Raw genomic sequence first — 22,416 nt, forward strand, 5'->3', positions numbered from 1 at the left:
CATGTGACTCTTCGTGTACTCAAAGAAATCAAAAATAAGAAGAGCCAAAAAAAAAGGAAAAATGCAACAATTATTTCGCGTATATATGAATAAAATTCCTAAGTCGCTTGGCTATTCGACGCAAGCGTAATTCTTCTCCAATTCTTGTTTGAATTCAGTTGTCTCTCAGCCTCAGCAACTTTAAGACGAGTGGACTTCCCACTCCCAGAATTCCCTGGCGCTAATACATTCCTTTTGACATGTACACCCATTGTGGCCTGCTTACTCTCTTTTAATCCCTTCCTCTGCAATCTCTCCGCTCTAGGAGATGATAGGAGAATAAAAACAGGTATGGCCAGCTGGGGAATTCTGGGACTTGAAGTCCATTCCTCTTAAAGCTGCCGCGGTTGAGAAGCACTATTTTAACGAACAATAACAATAATTCTTCCCTCGAAATATACGGAGGGAGAGAAGGAAAGCTCATTTCTCTTCCTTTCCGGGGGAGGGGGAAGGGAAAAGATATTTGAAAAAAAAAAAAAGCAAAATGTTGGGAGAATGATTTGAACCCTTTTGCAGAGGGATTTTTTTTTCTCTCTCTCGTCTTTTTCTCCCCATTGTCTCCTTCCTCTGTTCGAGAAGATGAAACCCACACGAATCCAAAGTTCTTGCCAAATTCTCTTTCCGGTGTGTGTATCCAATGAGGAACTCTGCCTTGGCCACGTCCAGAAGACATAAACAGATCAAAAGTGTCTTCTGCTTGTAGGAAAAAAAAAGAAAATAAAAAAAATCCATCCTTTTCCTTCTTTCCTTCCTTCCTTCCTTCCTTCCTTCCTTCCTTCCTTCCTTCCTTCCTTCCTTCCTTCCTTCCTTCCTTCCTTCCTTCCTGACCCGCTTCCTGCTTGCCAAATAAAAGAGATCAGAATCTAAGGACTAACTCCCCATTTTTTTTCTCCTCGCCCCCCAAATGACCGCATGCAAATGCTAGCACTGTTGGGGACCAAGGGGGAGGAGGTCAGAAGCCCCTCTTTTTGCGCTGCGGAAAGAAAAACTGGGGGAGGGCATCGCCACGCGAGTCAGACAAGAAGGGGGAAAAAAAAGCAGACTGTCTTCGCGCCCCCCCTTCCCCATCCGAGTCTTAAAACGAAGAGAAGAAGAAACTCAAAGTAAGGGCATATCTCGAGGCGCTTGCCCATCCCCCCACCCCAAAAGAGTGGCCAACAGCTAAGTTCAGGGGGGGGGCAAGAGGCAGAGGCGCTCCTCTGCTCGAGGCAGCTCCGGCGATGCGGTTGCAGAGTTGGTGCGGTTGGTGGGTGGAATTCAGGATCCCGGGGAAATTTAGTTCATCGCCCTAAAGTCTCTCACGAGCCGGAATCCAGATATAAGGACCAGAGAGTTCCTCGACGATTCTCTTGATCTTGTGGTAGACCTCTTCGAAGCTCTCTCCTTCTACGATGGCTAGAGGGGAGAGAAGAAGAGAGGCTCAGCACCATGGGCAGGGGTCGGCAACTCGAAAAAGGAAAAGAGCCACTGGGAACCGGTTCCATCACACATAAAAAAAAGTGGGAGCCGCGTGCGTGTGTCCATGCACGCGCATGCACAAAAAAACATTTTGCGCATGCGCAAAACGGGTTTTTCTTGTGCATGCGCGGACGCGCGCGGTTGCCTTTTTTTAATGTGTGATGGAACCGGTTCCCGGTTGCGCGACGGCGATGGCCCGTCTGCAAAGCTGCCGCTTTCGGCAGCATGCAAACGTGCTGCGGCAGCTTTTGCAAGAAGCGTCGCCGCTACCCATTCCGAGAGGTGCGCGCGCACCTCTCCGAATGACCGTAGGTGTGTGCGCACCTCCCCAAACATCGGCAGGTCTCCGGACGGCGGCGGCTTGGGAGAGGTGCGCGTTTGCACAGCTGCCGTGTTCGTCAATGTTTGACGAACGCGGCAGGTCTCCGGACGGGATGGTGGCGGTTTGGCGAGTGCGTGCGCACTCTCCAAACCGCTGCCATCCCGTTTGCACAGCTGCCGTGTTCGTCAATGTTTGACGAACGCGGCAGGTCTCCGGATGGGATGGCGGCGGCTTGGAGAGGTGCGCGCGCACCTCCGCCCTTCGGAAAGGTGCGCGCGCACCTCTCGGAACGGGCGGTGCCACTCTCCATTTGGAGAGGTGCGCGCACACCACTGCCCATTCAAAGAGGTGCGCGTGCACCGGGCGGCTGGGAGCCGCAGGAGATGGCTCAAAGAGCCGCATGCGGCTCCGGAGCCACGGGTTGCCGACCCGTGACCATGGGGTAGCAAGAGGGGGATCCTCTGAAGGTGTCATGGCCCCATCGGATCCCCGTTCAGAGGAGGAGGAGTTGGAAGTGGGACTGTCCGACGGGGAGATACCGGCTGCGAGGATGCCCGAGGTCCTACATCCACACAAACACACTTCGATCACCTCCGGATACGTTTGTGGAATAGATACGTGCAGCTGGACTAGAAACTTGAGATTATAGGTGTGGGGTTTTTTTGAAAATAAATAAATAAACTGCGAAGATACAGATTCGAACCTACCTGAAAAGCATTCTGTGAACTCCTGCTCCAGTTTCGTAGCTCTGTCGAAGGCCTTCCGCGCCTGCTCCTCCGTTATCCGCTTGTTAATTTCTCTGGGGTCACAAATGGCACACGTTAACCACCCAGCAAAACCCCATGGACCGCCTTGTCCCCTCGTTCATTTCAACCCTGGCTCTCTGCACATGGGCAGAGAACCCCACTGGGGTGGTTCCTCCTCCTCCTCCTCCTCCTGCCTGGTCTAATGGTCCTGTGTTTGCTCAGGGTAAGGTAGACTATTCCTGAACATGGAAGCTCCAGATGTGTCGAAGTAGCCTTTCTGCTGATTGTGAGTGATGGGAAAGGTAGTACTCCAGACCATTTTTGGTTAGAGAAGGGTAGAATTTGAGCAAAAAAGGGCTGCCATTTAAACAAATTTCTGCCCCGGAGCTGATGGTCATTCAAGGGGATCCCGGACTGTTCTCTTAATGGAAAAAGGACTGAAGTCACTTAAGTAATTGAGACCTAACTTGCCTGTCCCTGACTGCCCCTGAACATGGAAGCTCCATCTACCAAAACTCCTTCCAGCCAAGGGCGGAGCCAGGGTGACCTGCTGTCTTTCCTGCTCTTGTGGCAGGGCGTTCCACAGCACAATCCCCTTACCATTTGCCTTGCCTTGCCTCCGTGTCTCTCTCTCTCCCATCAGACCCCAACATTGGGGAAAGAAGACAAGGCTTTCCCCTTAGCCCCCTTGCTTGGCTGCAGCCTCTTTGTAGCCCCCCCCAACCCTGACCAGAACACGTGTAGAGCCCCCCTCCCAGCTACCCACCCCGAAGAACCCCCTAACTCACAAAACATTCTCGAGGGAGTGGGGCCGGATGAAAATGGCGATGGGGTGAAGCTGAGCGGCTTGCAGCCTCCGGACGGCGTTGGCGGAGACGTCCAAAATGCAGTGCTTGCCCTGGAAGAGGGGGGGTGGGGTGGGGGAGGGAAGAGAACGATGGGCTCAGGAACTTACACTCACAACCGTTGCAGCATCCCTGTGGTCACGTGATCCAATTTCAATCGGCATGCTTTTATGACGGTCGTACCGTCCTGGGCTCACGTGATCCTCATCTGGGACCTTCTGACAAATAAAGTCGACGGGGAAGCCAGATTCCTTTAGAAACCGTCTTGCTGGAGTGATTCACTGAACAACTTTTGCCAAGGAAGACGGCAAACTGGGGCAAAATTTGCATAACGACTGCTTTGCCTAGCCAGGGAAATGTTGAGCTCCGTGGCAGTCATACGTCAACGGCTCTTTGTGTTGTACATCATATTCTCTGGTGGGTTTTGGTGCAAGTCCAGCTGTTTCAGCTGACTGGGCTAAGAAGTTGCGTGAACCAGCCCCAGTGATCTCTCCTTTGCAGGGGGGTGTCTCAAAGGTGTGTGTGTGTGGGGGGTCACAATATGGCAGCCACAGCCGTGTGGACAAAATCCCATCCCACTTTTTATGCTCCTCCTGCAGAACGACTCTGCTCACCCGTCTCCGTGTCCTCCCACATACCTGCTCAGCCACTTCCCGTACGGATTGGACGCTTGTCCCATAAAGGTGGCTATTGTATTGTCCGGCCTCGATGAACTTGTGGCTTTGAATGTCCTTCTCCATCTTCTCCCGTGAAGCCACAAAGTGGTAATCTCGGCCGTCCACTTCGTACTCCCGTTTCGGCCGCGTGGTGTCTGCAAGGGAGAGTTGGCGTTGCTCCCTTCCAACGTAGGTTGGAGGAACCCTCTCTATAGGTGTAGGCCCCCCTCCCCCAAATCCGTTTCCCCAGATCCAGTAAGAGATCCCAAATCCCCAGATCTCCCACGTGGGAGGACCGCTCTGTGGTGGACTCACGTGGCACGCAAGAGCCGAATTTGTCTGGAAACTCAGAGAGGAGGTCATCGTTGACACGGTCCTTGGTGGGCCCCAAAATAATGATCGGACGGGCATAATGAACTAGAATGAAAGGCAGGCAAGTTAAAAAAAGGAAGGGTCATCATGATTAGAAGGGGGGATCCAAAATCCAAGCAGGGATCTTGAAATTTCGAGCCACTGAGATCATTTGCACATAGCCCAACGGCGCGTGCAAATGTAGGTAGGGTACGACTGCAACTGTGTGTGAGTTAGGACTTCCACAAAAGGGGAGATCACTGTTCCCCCCCCACTCCCCTCCCGGAATCATTGTTGTCCAAGTATTCCTCGACTTACAATTCACTTAGTGACCATTTAAAGTTACAATGGCACTTACGACGGTTTCAGCCTCCCCCAGGCACGTCCTGAAAATTTGCATGCTTGGCAACTGACTCCTATTTATGACAATCTCAGCATCCCGGGGCCACTCTTTGCGACCTTCTGACAAGCACAATCAATGGGGAAGCCGGATTCACTTTACAACCGCGTTACTCGCTTAACAACTAAAGCGATTCACTTAACAGCTGCACCAAGAAAGGTTGTAAAATGGGGCAAAACTCATTTAGCAAGTATCTCAGTTAGCAATATAAAGTATGGGCTTAGTTGCGACCGTACGTTGAGGAGTACCTGTATTTAAAAGTGGGCATGGTAAGACTCGGGAAACAAGGGACTATGCCGGAGGTGTGTGGTGTGTGTGATTGTGTGTGTGTCCAAAAATTCAAGATGGCAGCTGTTGTCCGCAGAGAAGCCCGGGTGTGTGCAAAAGGCCTAGAGAGGCAAGTGTCTGCATTGGAAGGGAATTAATTAGCAGAATACTACAAGAACAGAATTGGAAGGACCCTGGAGGTCATCTAGTCCAAAGGTCGCGGACTGGAGGAAATGGGAGGGGGAAGCATTTTACACATGTGCGTGCGCGCGGGCACCTACGCGCTGAAAACGGTGCGGGGCTAGCGTGATACTCACTAACCCTACCCCATCCTTACATGGCGCAGCGTTATTTCTGTGCCCCGTGGCACGGCAGCATCCATTTTTTTGTGCCTTGCAGCGTGGTGGTGACTCGTTTTGGCACGCCGCAGCATGGCGCCGCCCCGTTTCCCCACCCCCGTGGCATGGCGGGCATCCCATTTTCATGCCCTGAGGTGTAGTGGCGGCGTCCTGTTTTTGCGCCCCGTGGCTCAAGCATGCAGGTGGGAGAAATCCAGAACATTTCCCCAGTTATCCCAAATGGGCTTCCTGGCTTCTCTCGGGCTGTTTTGGAACTGTTTGACTTTGATGTGATATCAAAGGAGAAATCAAATCGATTGTCGCCCTCCCCTCCCAGGGTTGAGGGAGGTGGAAAGAAAAAGGCAAAATCTGGGGAGGTGTAGTGCTTGTGGTGGTGGTGGGGTTTGACAGAGAGTTTGGCCAAGGAACCAACCCCCCCCCCGCACCAATCTGCTGCCTTTCAGAAGTGTTTGACTACACCTCCCATCACTCCCAGCCGACTCAGAGACGCCTTTCAACTGCCTTGACCAGCGATGGGTTCTTCGTTCCCATATCTACATCCGATAACCATTTCTACTTGTCTTTCCTGAATTGCCTACGTTTTTCCTCTTTTTTCTTCATTGGGGGGGGCATTTCACACAGCTTTTCTGCCCGCTGCATTTGCACTGGAAGATGGGACACCGATGTTGTGAAACACAGCACCAGTGGGGCGGGGGACAAGCAAAGAAGCAGGAAATGGGGGGGGTGTTTCACCTTCCATTTGCACAACAGTTTCGTAGCTCAACACAGCATCTTCTCGACCTGCAGAGGAAAAATAGGGAGTGTGGTCAAATATTCTTCCAGGAGGAGGAGGAGGAGGAGGAGGAGGAAGAGGAGGAGGAGGAGGAGGAGGAGGAGGAGGAGGAGGAGGAGGAGGAGGAGGAGGAGGAGGAACAGGGATAGCGGAGAGAAAGAGACAGCAAGCAGGGAAGCGGACAGGAGGAAACGGCGGTTCCCCAGGGGTGGACAAAGGTTCAGGAAGCAGGACCTCAAGAGACTGACACCCACCTTGACAGCCTGATCCAGGGCCCCGATCCTGGAGGAGGGAAGGAAGGAAGAGAAAATAAGGAAGAGGAAGAGAGAAGGAGCAGAGAGAAAGAGAGGGGAACGCACACCACTGTTTCCGTGAGGGAGGTGGGGACAATGTCTGTGGACACTGGAGCGGTGTTCCTCCTCAAAGAGGGGGGGCTCTGGAAGGGAAGCTTCTTCCCCAGGACTCCAGGCGCAGGACTAAAGGTGGCAGCTGCTCCCACCCTGAAGAGGTCCTCCAGATGTGGAGAAAGCCCACCACGTTGTCCAGCAGGACACACAGATCTGTAGGACCCTGCTCGGGTGCGCTGCTCCGTGGACGTTAAACTGTCTTTCCCACACTGCGCAGACGTGTCTCGTTAGAAAGGTTTTTCCAAGCTGCAAAAGAGATCTCCGGGGCTAATTTAGGACAGATCCCTCTACACACACACACACACACACACACAACACGCACACATGGGTCCCCAGGAGAAGCCTAGCAGGGGTTTGAGGGCAGGAAACAAAAACGAGAGCAGCGTGCCCGGCCGGAGCTTGGCTCGGAGCTGGATTCCCCCACCTCCTCCCTTTGAAGACTGGTGGACTTTAATTTTGAATGCCCAGCTTGCAGGCTAACAAATTACTAAAAGGTGCTACAGGTTGTGCTGGAGTTAGGGCGCAATTGGGAGTAGGACTCCCACATGGCTTCGTAAACGGAGGTTGTTAACTGAATCACAGTGCTGGTTAGGCGAGAACCTCCTTTGGCTTCCTGCTAGCTCCACTACCAAAAGCTGGCAGGAAGTTGCCAGTCCCAGGTGTTTGCAAGCAGGTGGCAGGTAGGTAAGCTGCCGATGGAGAGGAGTGTGCGAGTGGCAGGGGAGGCCTGGAGAGCCTTGGAGGGGAGGAAATTGCCGGGGTGTGTAAGTGGCAGGGGAAGTGTGACAGGGATGTGCAGGGTGTACAAGAGTGTGAGGGAGGCATAGTGGGGCTGAGGGCGTGTGAAGGTGTAATGGACATGATGAACCTTAGGAAAGGTGCATGGGAGTGCACGAGCGGTGGGGAGATGCAGCAAGGCTCAGGGACGGTGTGTGAGAGTGCAAGGGAGGCACGGTGAGGCTTGAGAAGGGTGTACGGGCAGTGGTGGGATTCAAATATGTGAACAGCCAGTTTTCTGTGTGGATGCCACTTCCGGAAGTCCGTTCTGGGCCTGGGCAGCAAAAAAATTAGCTACCGGTTCTACTGAACTGGTGCGAACTGGCTGAATCCCACCAGTGTGTATGGGGCTGTGCAAGAGGCTGAGTCAGCGCATGCTTAGAGGGTCGGGTGAGGAAAACTAACATCAGTGACCTGCCGTCTTTTATGCCGTCTTCCCCAGTGACTTTCTGGGGAAGCCAGCAGGAAATGTCACGAACGGCTTTCACATAATTGTGAGGCCCTTCAACCACTTGTAAAGGTGAGCCAGCTGCCAAGCGCCCAGATCACGATCATGTGACTTCATAACGTAACTCCGAATGGTTATAACTCGAGAACTACCTGTAATCAGAGAGGGTTTGGCCAGACTCCAGATTAGACGCTTCTCGGTAATTCCAAATTATCTTGACAAATGTCCCACAGTTACGTTGGGGTCCTGAACCCCGTCTTTTGCAAGACCAGGGATGGACTCACCTTTGCTTTTAATCGTGTCCACTCCCGTCGCTCGACCCTGCAGAAGGCAGAGAGAGAGAAGGCGCATCAGCTGGGAATCCCAAGGCCTTCCTTCTCAGCCCCCCAACGATCGCTAAAGTCCAGGATCTTCTCCAACTGCCCAAAAACGGGGGCTCCCCACCATTAAAACCCACCCCAAATGGCATGAGACCATCAAATTTCGCCACTAAGAATTGAGCATCTTACAAGATTTCCCACCAATTTTACCACATCAATTGACACGATCTAGCACATCAATTTTTGGCGACCGCAAACCGCCAAAAATCTTGCAGGGGATTTGCTGGTTTTCGCACAACCAGGCAAGACCACAGACATGTTCCACTTTTGAAAGTCGCAGGACACACACACATACACACACACATCCCCCAAAACCCTCTCCCTTACCGCCTCTTGCTGGGAATAAAGCCAAGCTCGTCACTGTCACCATCCGGATGGACGCGTCGCGCCTGCCACCATTCCTCGTCGGAAGCATCAATGACGTGTAGGACGTCGCCAAAATGGAAACTCAGAGCTTGGCTCAAGAAGCCACAATCCTTGGTCTTGTCATAGTCGAAGAGAGCCCTGTTTGATGGCGGTGGGAGGGGGAATGGGAGTGGGCGTACAGGTGAGAAGGCCAAAATGTCACAGACTGTTTCACATTTGCCCCTTAAATTCACTGGATGGTGAGATGGGCTGCATATACAGTTTCTCAGTAAGGAAACCCTACAGCATTTCAGACAAACGGCTGTCCAGTCTCTTCTTAAAAAGTTGAGGACTGTCTGTGAATGGGACATTTCCACCAGGAAAATTGACAGATTCTTATTTTTAAAATAATACCATTACCACCACTTGTTGTTTTTTTGTGTGTGGGGGGGAGACACCCCTGGATTCTAGGACGGGGGCCTAAGGGCTGGGGGCTCACCGGATGTAGAAGCCCCTTTTGGGGTTACTCCGAAGCGAGGCGGTTCCTGAGCCCAAACTGCTATTCATCAGTTGTTCCCGCAGATCGTGGATCTTGGCTTCGAAGCGGCTGTACTCTGGAAGGGGGAAGAGATCCAGAAGCGGGTCTGTGTGTGTGTGTGTGTGTGTGTGTTTGTGCGATGCTGGGTCATAGAATCACGGAGTTGTAGAATTGAAATGCCCCCAGAGATCATCAAGTCTGCTACTTCTCCAACCTTGGGGACTTTTAAGAGCTGAGGACTTCAACTCCCAGAATTCCCTGGCACTAATACATTCCTTTCAATATGTACACCCATCGTGGCCTGCATACTCTCTTGTAGTCCCTTTCTCTGCAATCTCTCCGCTCAAGGAGATGACAGGAGAATAAAAACAGGCCCGGCTGGCTGGGGAATTCTGGGGGTTGAAATCCTCCCCTCTTAAAGGTCACGAGGTTGGGAAGCATCAAATACGGAGATGATCACTGACACCTCCAAAAGCGACAGGTGACATGTCAAATGTGCCCCCCACCCCCATTTCAAACAGCCCCCTCCTCTGCAGACATTTTCACCCAAAGCACCTGCGGGGCAGGTCGAAAAAGTCAAGAGGGCAGCCAAGACCAAAGTTGTGCCTCTTTGTTGTGCATGGCACAATACAGGCAGTTCTCAACCTACAACGGTTCATTACGGCAATGACAAAGGGGGCTTATGACCATTTCTTCACACTTAACGACTGTCGCAGCCTCCCCAGGGTCATGGGATCAAAAATTCAGATGATTGGCGACTGACTCGTATTTATGATGGTCGCAGCGTCCTGGCGTCACATGATCCCCTTTTGCGACCGTCTGACAGGCAAAGTGAGGGGGGAGGGAAAGCTGGATTCATTGAACGACCGTGTTATTAACTTAAGAATTGCAGTGATTCACTTAACAACTGTGGCCAGAAAAGTCCTACAATGAGGTTAAACTCACTTAGCAAGATACATTTTGGGCTCCATTGTGGTCGTACGTTGAGGACTCACCTGTATTGACACCCATACCTCCCCAACCCCATAGACACCCCCATTTCCATCTCCCTCCCTCAGGAGTGCTAATAAAATTGGGGAGGGGGAGATAAAAAAACCCTAAAAATTCTCCCCAAATTTTCACCCCAATCGTCCTCAGCGGGATGGATGCCCAGTCATAACTAGCCAGGATGAAACACCACCAGGAAAGCTCACAAATTATCATTTTTTTAACCCCCCACCCCCCTCCTCGCCACTTTTCAGGTGGAGGGGTTGACTTTCACCCACCCTGTCTCCCACCTCCCCTCGTGTGTCCTGCATTGGGTCTCTCTCCCCCACCCCAAAAAATATATCTCACCATCTGGCTTGTACTGGGCGATAATGGTGACCGTCTGCCCGGCGTTTTTCAGAGCGATGGCAGCTTGTTCGTGGGTAGCGTTCCTGAGATCCACGCCGTTGACCTGTCGGAAGAGGTTAATAAACAATCAGAAGACCTGGAAGTTACCTTAGAGGTCATCTAGTCCAACCCCCTGCTCAGGCAGGAGACCATATACCATTTCAGACACGTGGCTGTCCAGTCTCCTCTTAAAAACCTCCAGTGTTGGAGCGTTTACAACTTCTGGTGGCAAGCTGTTCCACTGGTGAATTATCCTCACTCTTAGGAAATTTCTCCTTAATTCCAGGTTGCTTCTCTCCTGGATTGGTTTCCATCTGTTGCTTCTTGCTCTGCCTTCAGGTGCTTTGGAGAAGAGGGGGACCCCACCCCTCTCCTTTGAGGCAGACCCTCAAATACTGGAATACTGCTATCATGTCCCCCTTAGTCCTTCTTTTCTCTAGACTAGCCATTCCCAAATCCTGCAACCGTTCTTTGTATGTTTTAGTCACCAGGCCTTGGAGTTACTCTTCTCTGCACTTCTTCCAAAGTTTCACCACCTTTTTTGTAATGTGGTGGCCAAAACTGGCTGCAGTATTCCAGATGTGGCCTTACTAAGGCTCTGTAAAGCAGTCCTAAATACTTCAGCTGATTTTGATTCTATGCCTCTGTTTATACAACCAGGGATTGTATTAGCTTCTTTAGTTGCTGCCCCACACTGCTTATTATACTGCTCATTATAAATAAGCAGTTTGCGGCAGCAACCAAAGAAGCTAATACCAACCCTGGGTTTTATATTATAATAAATATTATTATAATTATAATAAATATTATATGTATGTATGTACGTATATATATGTGTGTTTGTGTGTAGATAGATAGATAGATAGATAGATAGATAGATAGATAGATAGATATAAATATATAGATATAGATAGATATATATAGATATATACACACACACATATACATATACATACATACATATATATATATATATATACTGTATATATTGATAAGCAGGATAATAAACAGTCTAATAAATATTACAATAAATATTATGTATATTATAAGCAATATAATAAGCAGTATAATTAACTATAATAAATAGTATAATAAATATTATATATATTATCATAAGCAGGAAAGTAAGCAATATAATAAGCAGTATAATAATTAGTAAGATAAATATTATAATATATATTACAATAAATATTGTATATTATAATAAGCAAGTATAATAATTAGTAAGAAACATTATACTATATATTACAATAAATATTGTATATTATAACAAGCAGAATAAACTATAATAAATATTATAATAAATATTATATATATTATAGTAAGCAGGATAGTAAGCAGTATAATAAATATTATAGATATTCTAATAAGCAGTATAATAAACTATAATAAATATTATAATAAATATTATGTATACTATAGTGAGCAGGATAGCAAGCAATGTACTAAGCAGTGTAATGAATATTGTATGTATGTACGTATGTATTCTGATAAGCAGTAATAATGCCTACTATCCTGCTTATTAGTCTGGTTCAACCCCAGGCCTGCTGGCCCTGGGAGGGAGCGGCAGGAGTGGGAGGGGGTGTCTCTTACTGAGAAGATCTGGTCCCCCTTCCGAAGTTCCCCGCTGAGGTCAGCCGGTCCTCCGGCCAGGATGAAGGAGATGAAAATGCCCTCGCCGTCTTCGCCCCCCACGATGTTGAACCCCAGCCCTGTGGAGCCACGGTGGATCACGATGCGGCGCGGTTCCCTGGAGAGAGAGAAAAAAGTGAGGGGGTCCCAGGGGGTCATCTAGTCCAGCCACCGCTCCCCTGCTGGCTGGGCTACTCTGGGAGTTGAAGCCTACACATCTTCAAGTGGCCGAGTTTGAAACGGACTCCCCTCCTCCCGATGTCTCACGCGGCTCCTTCCGTGGCCTTCCTTCCGAACCCTTTCGGGTAAATAAATCTGTGCTCGGATCTCCACTTGGTGACCCTTTTCAGACTAAGCCAACCCAAATCCTTTGCGTCTTCCTCTGCGGTGGCCGTGCGCCCTTTGGCAGCCCGCTGGGCTCACTCCAAATTGAAACTGTCTTGGCAAGTGACTCGCATTTATGATGGCCAGAGCGTCCCGGAGATCTCGTGATCCCCTTTGGCGGCCTTCTGACAGCCCAAGTCAATGGGGAAGCCAGATCCGCTTAACAACCGTGTTCCTCATTTAACAACCGCAGTGATTCCCTTAACAAGAGTGTCAGGAAAGGTCGTAAAATGGGGCAAAGCTTGCTTAAAAAACTGTCTCGCTTAACAACCTAAATTTTGGGCCCAGCTGTGGCCAAGCAGAGCCGTTCGCTGTCCTTGCTGCCGAATCCACAGCTGCCTTCAGCACCAAGGACAGCGAATGGCTCGGCTGAGGCTCTGCGCCAGGTGCGAGGCCACACTCCGAGGAGGCGGAGCCAGCACTTACCTGGGAATATCTTCCTCCCCCATCAGTTCTTTTGGGATGGGGGAGTACCTCCGAGGAGAGGTGGGGGTCATGGCTTGTGGGTAGTCGCTACCCAGGTAACTCTGATGACCGATTTCGTTGTCCAGGTGATGAGAGTAAGCTAGCCACAAAGAATAATAATAATGATGATGATTTATTGGATTTATACACCACCCGGCTGCCAAACAAACATGCAAGGAAGCAAAAGGGAAGGAAGCGGGATTAAAAAGGGGGGAGGTGGCGTTTTTGCAGAGGCAAAGAGCTTTGATTAAGAATTTGCACAAATGTATTTCTCATCTGTTGGTGGGCAGTAATGTGTTTTTTTAATAGATCAGTGAAGCTCTGCAAATGTTAAAAATAAAGGCCTTTAAGGTCCCTCAGAGCCAGAGATATAAAAAAAAATTCCCCAGTTTTGCAAGTATGATGAGTTTAGTTGGGTTTCCTCTGGAGAGGTCAGGGTCATTCTCAAGCCCGTGGATGACCAAGGATGCCTCCGTTGTGAGGTTCTCTAAGAAGGGAGGAGGTGGAGAGAGCAGGAGGAAGGGGCGGGAAGCCACTCACAGGAAGTGAGGTCAGGAGGGGCGTAAGAGTCGTTCAGGTCGAGGGTGGTGGGCTTGGCCACCTTCAGGTACACAATGTCGAAGGTGTTCTTCAGAGCTGCCACAGCGTCTTCGTGCATGACATCCTCCAGGCTCACATTGTTTACCTGCAAGTAGGGGGGGGGAGAAAGGGCTGTTGATTGACAGACTCACCTGTGGTGTTGGGTGAAGGCACTCCGCATCCCACTCAACCCATTTTCATCCTGGCTAGTTACAAACTTAGCATCTGTTTAGCTCAGCATTTCTCAACCTTGGGAACTTTAAAAAGTGTGGACTTCAACTCCCAGAATTCCCCAGCCAGCAATGGGGAATTACACATCTGAGATGAAGGGAGACATAATCCCTGAAAGATCCCCTCTTGTGAAAGTTGTGAATTTCCCCCAGCCTACGCTTAGGGGTGCCGACAGGAAGAAAGAGCCAGCGAAATCACATATATCATGACTTAAATGCACAAATTTGTGAGTTCGCTTAAGTTGGGCTAGGTTGGGTTGGGTTAGGTTGGGTTTAGTAGAGTTGAGTTGAAGAGTTGGATTGGGTTGAGTTGAGTAGAGTTGAAGAGTTGGGTTGGGTTGAGTTGAATTGAAGAGTTGGGTTGGGTTGAGTAGGGTTGGCTTAGATTAACTTCAATTGAGTTGGGATGAGTTGAGTTGGGTTCAGTAAGGTTAAATTGGCTTGAGTTGAATTGTTGAGTTGGGTAACATTAAGTTAGGCTGAGTAGCATTGAAGAGTTTTAATTTGGGGTTTTTTAACTGACTACAGGGTTAATTTAATATTTTTTAATTGGGTTTTAATTTTTGTATTTTGGATTTTTAATTCCCTGTAAACCGCCCTGAGTCCTCAGGGAATAGGGCGGTATATAAATATAACTAAATAAATAAAAATAAATAAATAAATTAAGTTGAGTAGTGCAGAAGAGTTAGGTTGGGTTGGATTGGATGAACTTCAATTGAGTTAGGATGAGTTGAGTTGGATTGGGTAAAGTTAAATTGGGTTGAGTTGAATTGAGTTGGGTTGGGTAAGCTTAAATTAGGTTGAGTTGAATGGAGTTGGGTTGAGTAAGGTTAAATTGGGTTGAGTTGAATTGAATTGGGTTGGGTAAGGTTAATTTAGGTTGAGTTGAATTGAATTGGGTTGGGCAAGGTTAATTTAGGTTGAGTTGAATTGAGTTGTTGGGAAAGGTTAAATTAGGTTGAGTTGAACTGAGTTGGGTTGAGTAAGGTTAAATTAAGCTGATGTCAAGTTTGCGATGTTAGCAGCGTTGACAGCTGAGTTGAGTCATTAGGCTGAGTTGGGTTGGGTTAAGTTAACTTGAATTTAGTTGGGTTGAGTTGAGTAAACTGAACTGAACTGAAGATATCTGAAGCATTATGGCTGATTTGGCCAGATCTATCATCCCTTGTTAATCTGGACTGAAATTATCTATTCCTTTTGGCTATCTCTAGATTTAACTTTGGGGGAATTCTTGTAAGACCGTTCCCCCACCCGGGTTCTTGGGCAGCCCACAAACAGCCCCACCCAGCCCAGGCCTTACCGCCAGGATTTTGTCCCCGATCTGCAGCCGCCCGTCCTTGTGGGCTGCCCCGCCCTCAATGATTTTGGTGACGTAGATGCTGTTGTCCCCCGGAATGTGCTGGTTGCCCACACCGCCCGCAATGCTGAAGCCCAGCCCTGTGGAAAAAGTCCAGAGGAGAAAGTTTGTGATAGAGAAGGGTGGAGAGCAGGGTGCACGTAAGGTGAAAACATCTGGAGGAAACATTTTCTTAGGGCTGAATTCCTTTTAACACAGGGGTCCACCACCTATGGTCCACAGCCCGGTACCGGGTCCACAACAGGCCACGGGAACACCTAGCAAGCTCCACCCCACTCGCGGGAGTGCTTTTAACCATTTTAAGAAGATCCCGTACAATCTCTAATATCATCTAGCCCAGAATTTCCCAACCTTTCTGGCTTGACAGCCCAGCAGGGAAATATGCATGCACGCAGCCCTGCACGTTCATGGGCAAACGGGAGCACGCAGGACACCGGCGCTAGTGCGCGTGTGCCCCCGCAAGTGGGCTGCGCGTACCCATGGCACATGAGCTACCGCCTGTGCGCATGCGCAAATGGGCCACATGCCCCCCACGGCACAGGCACGCACGTGCAAATGGGCCGCAAGCGCCTGCCTGACACTGGCGGCGATGCTAGCGTTCCCACGCACGTGCAAATGGTGCTACCGTGAGTGGGCGGGGCTCGCCAGCTATTCCTGGGGCCAGTGGCCCACCTGGGTACTAGTCCAACCCCCAGCCCATGCTAGCATCTACTGTGTGACATGAGCATCTGGATAACTTGAAGGCCTCCAGCAATTAGAACTGACATTCCATACTAAAAAGACGCAACAGCCCTTCTCCCTCATTTGTGCCCAGCACGTGGCATTTAAAGATACACTGTGCCTGCCACTGGAGGTTCCATTAGCCGTGCTAGGGCTGACAGGATGGTGGGGGTGGAGAAGATCTTTTTTTCCCTCTATGAAGGGTCCCTGTTCAGAAGCAGAACCAGACACGAATTCTCCACTTAGGGCAGTACTTGTCAGCTTTGGCGACTTGACGATGGGTGGACTTCAGCTCCCAGAATTCCCTGGCGCTAATACATCCCTTTTGCTAGGTACACCCATTGTGGCCTGCATACTCCCTTGCAATCCCTTTCTCTGCAATCTCTCCACCCTAGGGGGATAGGAGGAAAAAAAAAAGAAAGAAAGGCATGGCTGGCTATGGAATTCTGGGAGTTGAAGTCCACCCCAAGAGTCCTAAAGAGGGGGAACATGAGCTCCCCCAGGTCTGTGGGAAGTCCTGGGGGGGCCTGGGGGTGGTTACCTTTAGGACCTTTGATCAGCTTGATCTCGATCACCTTCTCCGCCAGCGGTTTCCGGCGCATGACGTAGAGCCGCACGATGGAGCCGGCCTCCTTCAACGCTTCCACTGCCGTGCTGTGGGTCACCTCCCGTACGTCCACATCGTTCACAAAAAGAATGCTGTCGTTCACTCTGTTCCGGGGGAGACATCATAAAAAAAAAAAATCAGAATTGTAATTCCCCCCGGGAGTCATTTGGTTGACTCGGGCGGCTGGAGAACTGGAATGCACGAATAAAATAAATTACAGGCAGTCCTCGACTTATGAGCACTCGCTTAGTGACCGTTTTGAAAAAAAAAAGGACTTACGACTGCCTTACACACTTACGACTATTGCAGCATCCCCTGTGGTCACGTTGTCAAAATTCGGACGCTTGGCAACTGACTCGCATTTATGACGGTCGCAGCGTCCCAGGGGCGGGTCACGTGATCCCCTTTTGTGACCTCCTGACATGCAAAGTCAATGGAGAAGCTGGATTCGCTTAACAACCGTGTTGCTAATTGAACAACTGCAGTGACTCACTTAATAACACTGGCAAAAAAGGTCGTAAAATTGGGCAAAATTCACTTAACAGAATAGAATAGAATAGAATAGAATAGAATAGAATAGAATAGAATAGAATAGAATAGAATAGAATAGAATAGAATAGAATAGAATAGAATAATAAAAAATAGAACAGAACAGAATAATAATAGAATAATAAAAAATAATAGAATAGAATAGAATCATAAGAGAATAATAAAAAATAGAATAGAGAAGAACAGAACAGAACAGAATAGAATAGGGCTCAATTGTGTTCACAAGTCAAGGACTCCCTGAAATAAATTTTAAAAGGGGGGAAGAGATGGACCACAGAAGCTGGGTTTTTTTGGGGGGGGCGGACAGAACTGATGTCCTCTTGGTCCCCTTCTTCAGATCTGGCTCCATTTACGGCAAAGAGAACAAAGGAACGAAAGGGATTGTGCGAGATTTGAGATAAATTAAGCTAGAATGAAGCTTGGATCATAGTTTTGGGGCCACCATCTTGACTTTTTTGACTTCTTGGGGGGGGGAACAGATAAAGACCCCTGCTCAGTCTCTCCCTATTTTGACCCGCTCCCTTGCAAAGGATCAGATGAAAGCCTTCGGCCATATTGTTTGGGATGAAGGGAATATCCGGGTAGGTTTTATCAGAATTTCTGTCTTGCTATTCAAGCCTCGCAGGTGACAACTTTAGCCAGTCTTGGGGGTGGGGGGGCAGGGGGTGGGAAGCAGCTCAGCAGGGCTAGGGATGGTGAGTCCTGGGATGGGAGACCACCAGGAGAGCCAGGTTTCTAGGTGGATCTAAAAACCGAGCCAAGCAAGAAGGCAAAGCCATCTCCACACGGCCTCCTCAGAGAACGCAGCGCTGGAAGGATTCTTCCACCCACCCACCACCACCCCACGCCCCACGTTCACCTTAATCTGCCATCTTGAGCGGCCGCCCCTCCAGGGATGATTTTGGTGATGAAGATGCTGGGGTCGTCGCCAACGTGTGGATTGTCGGTGCCCCCGGCAATGCTGAACCCCAGCCCGGAGTTGCCCTGGGAGAGAGTAAGGTCTAAGTACAAACTTCAACTCCCAGAATTCCCCAGCCAGGAAGGCATCCTTAAGTCCTGAGGACTTCAGCTCCCAGAATTCCCCAGCCAGAAAGGCATCTTTAAGTCCTGCGGACTTCAACTCCCAGAATTCCCCAGCCAGAAAGGCATCTTTAAGTCCTGCGGACTTCAACTCCCAGAATTCCCCAGCCAGGAAGGCATCCTTAAGTCCTGCGGACTTCAACTCCCAGAATTCCCCAGCCAGGAAGGCATCTTTAAGTCCTGCGGACTTCAACTCCCAGAATTCCCCAGTCAGGAAGGCATCCTTGAGTCCTGCAGACTTCAACTCCCAGAATTCCCCAGCCAGCATACTCATTGTGGCCCTGATTACTCTCTTATAATCCCTTCCTCTCCAATCTCTCCGCTTTAAGGGATAGGTGAAAAAAAACAACCAGGCATGTCTGGCTGGGGAATTCTGGGAGTTGAAGTCCACCAGTCTTAAAGTTGCAAAGTTGAGAAACATACGTAAATGACTTCTTTGTCCCCTCGATTTCGCACGCACGCACACACACACACACACACACACACTTACCCTCTCTAGTGTAATCTCTTCATATTCCATCTCGCCTTCCGTTCCATTTACCTGCCGGGGGGAAAAAAGAAGGATGCGCAGTGAGAGGTTTGATGGAGGCGGGTTGGTTTGCTGGACCCAAGAGGGAAAAACTCCTGGAAGACCTTCGGGATTCGGGCGGTGGGGGTGGGGGGTGGGGAGAGAGGCGGAAGTGGCCAGCGAGGGCGGGGGTCATGCGAGGGCAGGGTGGGGGGGCTGGCCAGAGGACCTGGGGGAGGCGTCGAAGTGGACCTCTGCGGAAACTCACATAAGCTGGTGCTTCTAAAGTGTCGGTGTTGACAATGACGGGTGGAGAATTGGCCTGGAGACAGACAAAGAGAGAGAGAGAGAGAGAGAGGGAAAAAAAAGAGGAGGGGGCGAAATTATAGGACTGCACAGCCTGGAGGCCACGTCTCCTGATAATCTCTTGCAAGGGTCTTCAGCAGATCTGGATCTGCAAGGGCCGGGGACCCCAGCCCTGGATGCTTTTTCCACCCACCCACCCACCCCTCGTGCATGCAGCCTGGACAACCCCCTCCCCCCGCCTCCCCCAGCCTGACCCCCCCCCAAAAAACCTCAAATCTGCATTCTCCCTTCCATCCATGCAGCCCCTTCGCAGGGCCATTTTATGCTGGAGCCCAAAACGCCGTGCAATGCAAACAGGGATCTCCATATAAATAAAATAAAATAAAATAAAATAAAATAAAATAAAATAAAATAAAATAAAATAAAATAAAATAAAATAAAATAAAATAAAATAAAATAAAATAAAATAAAATAAAATAAAATAAAATAAAATAAAATAATAAAATAAAATAATAAAATAAAATAAAATAAAATAAAATAAATAAATAAAATAAAATAAAATAAAATAAAATAAAATAAATAAAATAAAATAAAATAATAAAATAAAATAAAATAAAATAAAATAAAATAAAATAATAAAATAAAATAAAATAATAAAATAATAAAATAAAATAAAATGAAATAAAATAAAATAAAATAAATAAAATAAAATAAAATAATAAAATAAAATAAAATAAAATAAAATAAAATAAAATAAAATAAAATAAAATAAAATAATAAAATAAAATAAAATAAAATAAAATAAAATAAAATAAAATAAAATAAAATAAAATAAAATAAAATAAAATAAAATAAAATAAAATAAAATAAATAAAATAAAACCAAATATTGCACAGTGGGTTGCCGAGTGCAGGGCGCAAGATGTGGCTACCCTGAGTAGCTGGTGGGGTCCCTGACTGAGGGAGACGGGGCAAAGGGAGGGGAGGAGAGGGCCCAAGGGAACTCCACGCATATCTCTTGCGATGCCAAATTGGGACACCGGTAGGCATCCTACTGGCGGGGTAGCCACGGAGGTGGGGGTTCCAACCTGTTTGGCCTGGAATCCAAGAGGGCTGAAGTCCCGCTTGGCTCCCCACCCACTCACCTCTCTCTCCCCCCACTCCATTTTTCATGCTTTCCCTCTTTTTCTTCCACCTCCAGTGGCTGACAACAGTCTCCATGGCAACGCCATGACAACAGCATCTCCCTCTGGGGATGCAAATGAAGGGGACAGTCCTCAGGTGGGAGGGGCTGAACTATGTATTTGGGGAGGGGGGGCTATTTTATTGGAAAGAGGGAGGGAGCAACCCCAGTCTCGGCCCCCCCCAGGCCAAAATGACCCTCCCGTCCGTCTGTCACGGGGGCAAGGAAGGACGTCAGCCCAGCTTCCCAACCTGAACCCTCTTTGGGGGTGGTGGTGTTTGGACTACAGCACCCATCAGACCCCACCCGGGGTGGATGGACATTGGAGTCCAACGTCCCGTGGGCGGGGGAGGCTGGAGGGGTGTAGCGGAGGTCTGCGTCTGGAAATGCACGTTTGAACTCCTCAGGGTGATGCCACAAACCACGGCTTCCTCGTTGGAGCGGCGACACGTCAACGAAGCCGTGATGTCATCAAGGCTTGTTCCCAGGGCAGGGATTATGGGTGGGGAATGGACAGTCTGGATTCATAGCCTAACCAAGGCCTAACCAAGAATTATTAAGGTAGCGGCAAAGAACGTCAGCCATTCCACGGAAGGCGGGGTGGGTGGGTGTATATATAAATTTATTTATTCGGCCTGATAAATTCAATATTTCCAGACAGTGTGGAAATTCTTTAAGTACTGTTGGTGTGAAAAACGGATTTTTTTTCACATACATTTCAATCTGCAACTCCCGATAATTCACCATTTTTTTCCAGATTATTTTTAATCAAACCGTACAGCACCTAGAATAGCAACAGTTCTGTCTAGTGGTTAAGGCACCAGGCTAGAAACTAAGGAGCCGGTGAGTTCTAGTCCCGCATTAGGCAAGAAAGCTGCCTGGGTGACTTTGGGCCAATCACCAGGAGACAGTGAGTTCTAGTCCCGCCTTAGGCATGAAACCCAGCTGGATGAATCTGAGCCAATCACCAGGAGATGGTGAGCTATAGTCCCGCCTTAGGCAAGAAAGCCGCCTGGGTGACTTTGAGCCAATCACCAGGAGACGGTGAGTTCTAGTCCTGCCTTAGGCATGAAACCCAGCTGGGTGACTTTGGGCCAATCACCAGGAGATGGTGAGTTCTAGTCCCGCCTTAGGCATGAAAGGCAGCTGGATGAATCTGAGCCAATCACCAGGAGACAGTGAGTTCTAGTCCCGCCTTAGGCATGAAAGGCAGCTGGATGAATCTGAGCCAATCACCAGGAGACGGTGAGCTATAGTCCCGCCTTAGGCAAGAAAGCCGCCTGGGTGACTTTGGGCCAATCACCAGGAGACAGTGAGTTCTAGTCCCGCCTTAGGCATGAAACCCAGCTGGGTGACTTTGGGCCAATCACCAGGAGACGGTGAGTTCTAGTCCTGCCTGAGGTATGAAAGCTGGCTGGGCTTTCTTTCTCTCTCAGGCCAACCCACCTCACAAGGTTGTTGTTGAGGGGAAAATAGGAGGAAGAAAAAGCATTTGGCCTATTCGTTGCCTTGAATTACTTAGAAAGTAATAAAAGCGTGATTTAAAAAATCTAAAAATAAAGAAGAAGTAAATAAAATAAAAGCTTTTTAACAACTGTTCTGTCAGGCACGCTACATATGAACGAGAGGCCTGTCTCTTCAATTATGATGATCATTATTAGGCCGCTCAGTACGAAGTGTGACACCCCCCAATTCCCCCAATATTCAGCCCCTATTTCCCCTCTACAAGGATCGGCAGGGCAGTTCCCAGGATGCCCAGCCAACAGAGCACAAAGAATTCTGGGAATTGCAGTCTTTCTCCTAAGGGTGCGAGACTAGGGGGGAAAAATAACCCAATTTAGCAAAGGAACGCCCCCCCTTCATCTTCCCACGTTTCCCTTTCCTCCCCCAGCGCGCCCCACCCCTCATTCCCAACCTGTCCTTCCCTATTAACAGAGTCCTTCTGGTGGGGTTCACTTTCGTCAGGGTGACTTCAGAGGTCATCTAGCCGAGCCCCGGGTTCAAGGGAGGACCCGCCAGAGTAGCAGCTTCGCCAGTTCAAGTGCCCCCCCACCCGCCAGGGAATTTTCCTCCTTTATACCCTCACCCCCATTCCCCAGGTTAGAACCAGGCCCGGGTTCAACCCCTGCCTTCGGGGGCCAGAAAGGAGAAGCCCACCCACCCTTCTGGGTGAGGACAACATCAACCCTCATCCACCTTGTGGCTGGATGCGCCCGGAATCCCTGAAGAGCTCTGGAGAGGGACTTGGATTGTAGACCCCCCTCCCCCCTCTGAACCTCTCAAAACCCCCAGCCCCTTTTAAACTGGACCCCCGAGGGGGGGGCGGGTCTGAC

General features: G+C 49.2%; 1 protein-coding gene across 1 annotated transcript; it reads right to left on the reverse strand.

The window, feature by feature from the left end:
• Window positions 1-1,327: 1,327 nt before the first annotated feature.
• On the reverse strand, window positions 1,328-18,622 carry LOC310649333 (disks large homolog 4; the record flags this gene model as incomplete). The annotated part of the gene is made up of 18 exons (XM_083377689.1): window positions 18,578-18,622; window positions 17,867-17,991; window positions 16,393-16,562; window positions 15,075-15,211; window positions 13,506-13,650; window positions 12,927-13,065; window positions 12,078-12,234; window positions 10,446-10,548; window positions 9,072-9,186; window positions 8,555-8,731; window positions 8,132-8,168; window positions 6,470-6,497; window positions 6,176-6,223; window positions 4,382-4,483; window positions 4,049-4,221; window positions 3,354-3,463; window positions 2,527-2,618; window positions 1,328-1,434 (listed from the first exon to the last, which is right to left on the reverse strand). Exons 1-18 carry the CDS (start codon window positions 18,605-18,607, stop codon window positions 1,328-1,330), a joined length of 1,995 nt encoding a protein of 664 aa, XP_083233815.1. The 5' UTR covers window positions 18,608-18,622.
• Window positions 18,623-22,416: the final 3,794 nt, after the last annotated feature.

This window comes from Vipera ursinii, assembly GCF_947247035.1.
Source record: "Vipera ursinii genome assembly, chromosome: Z".
Taxonomy (NCBI): domain Eukaryota; kingdom Metazoa; phylum Chordata; class Lepidosauria; order Squamata; family Viperidae; genus Vipera; species Vipera ursinii.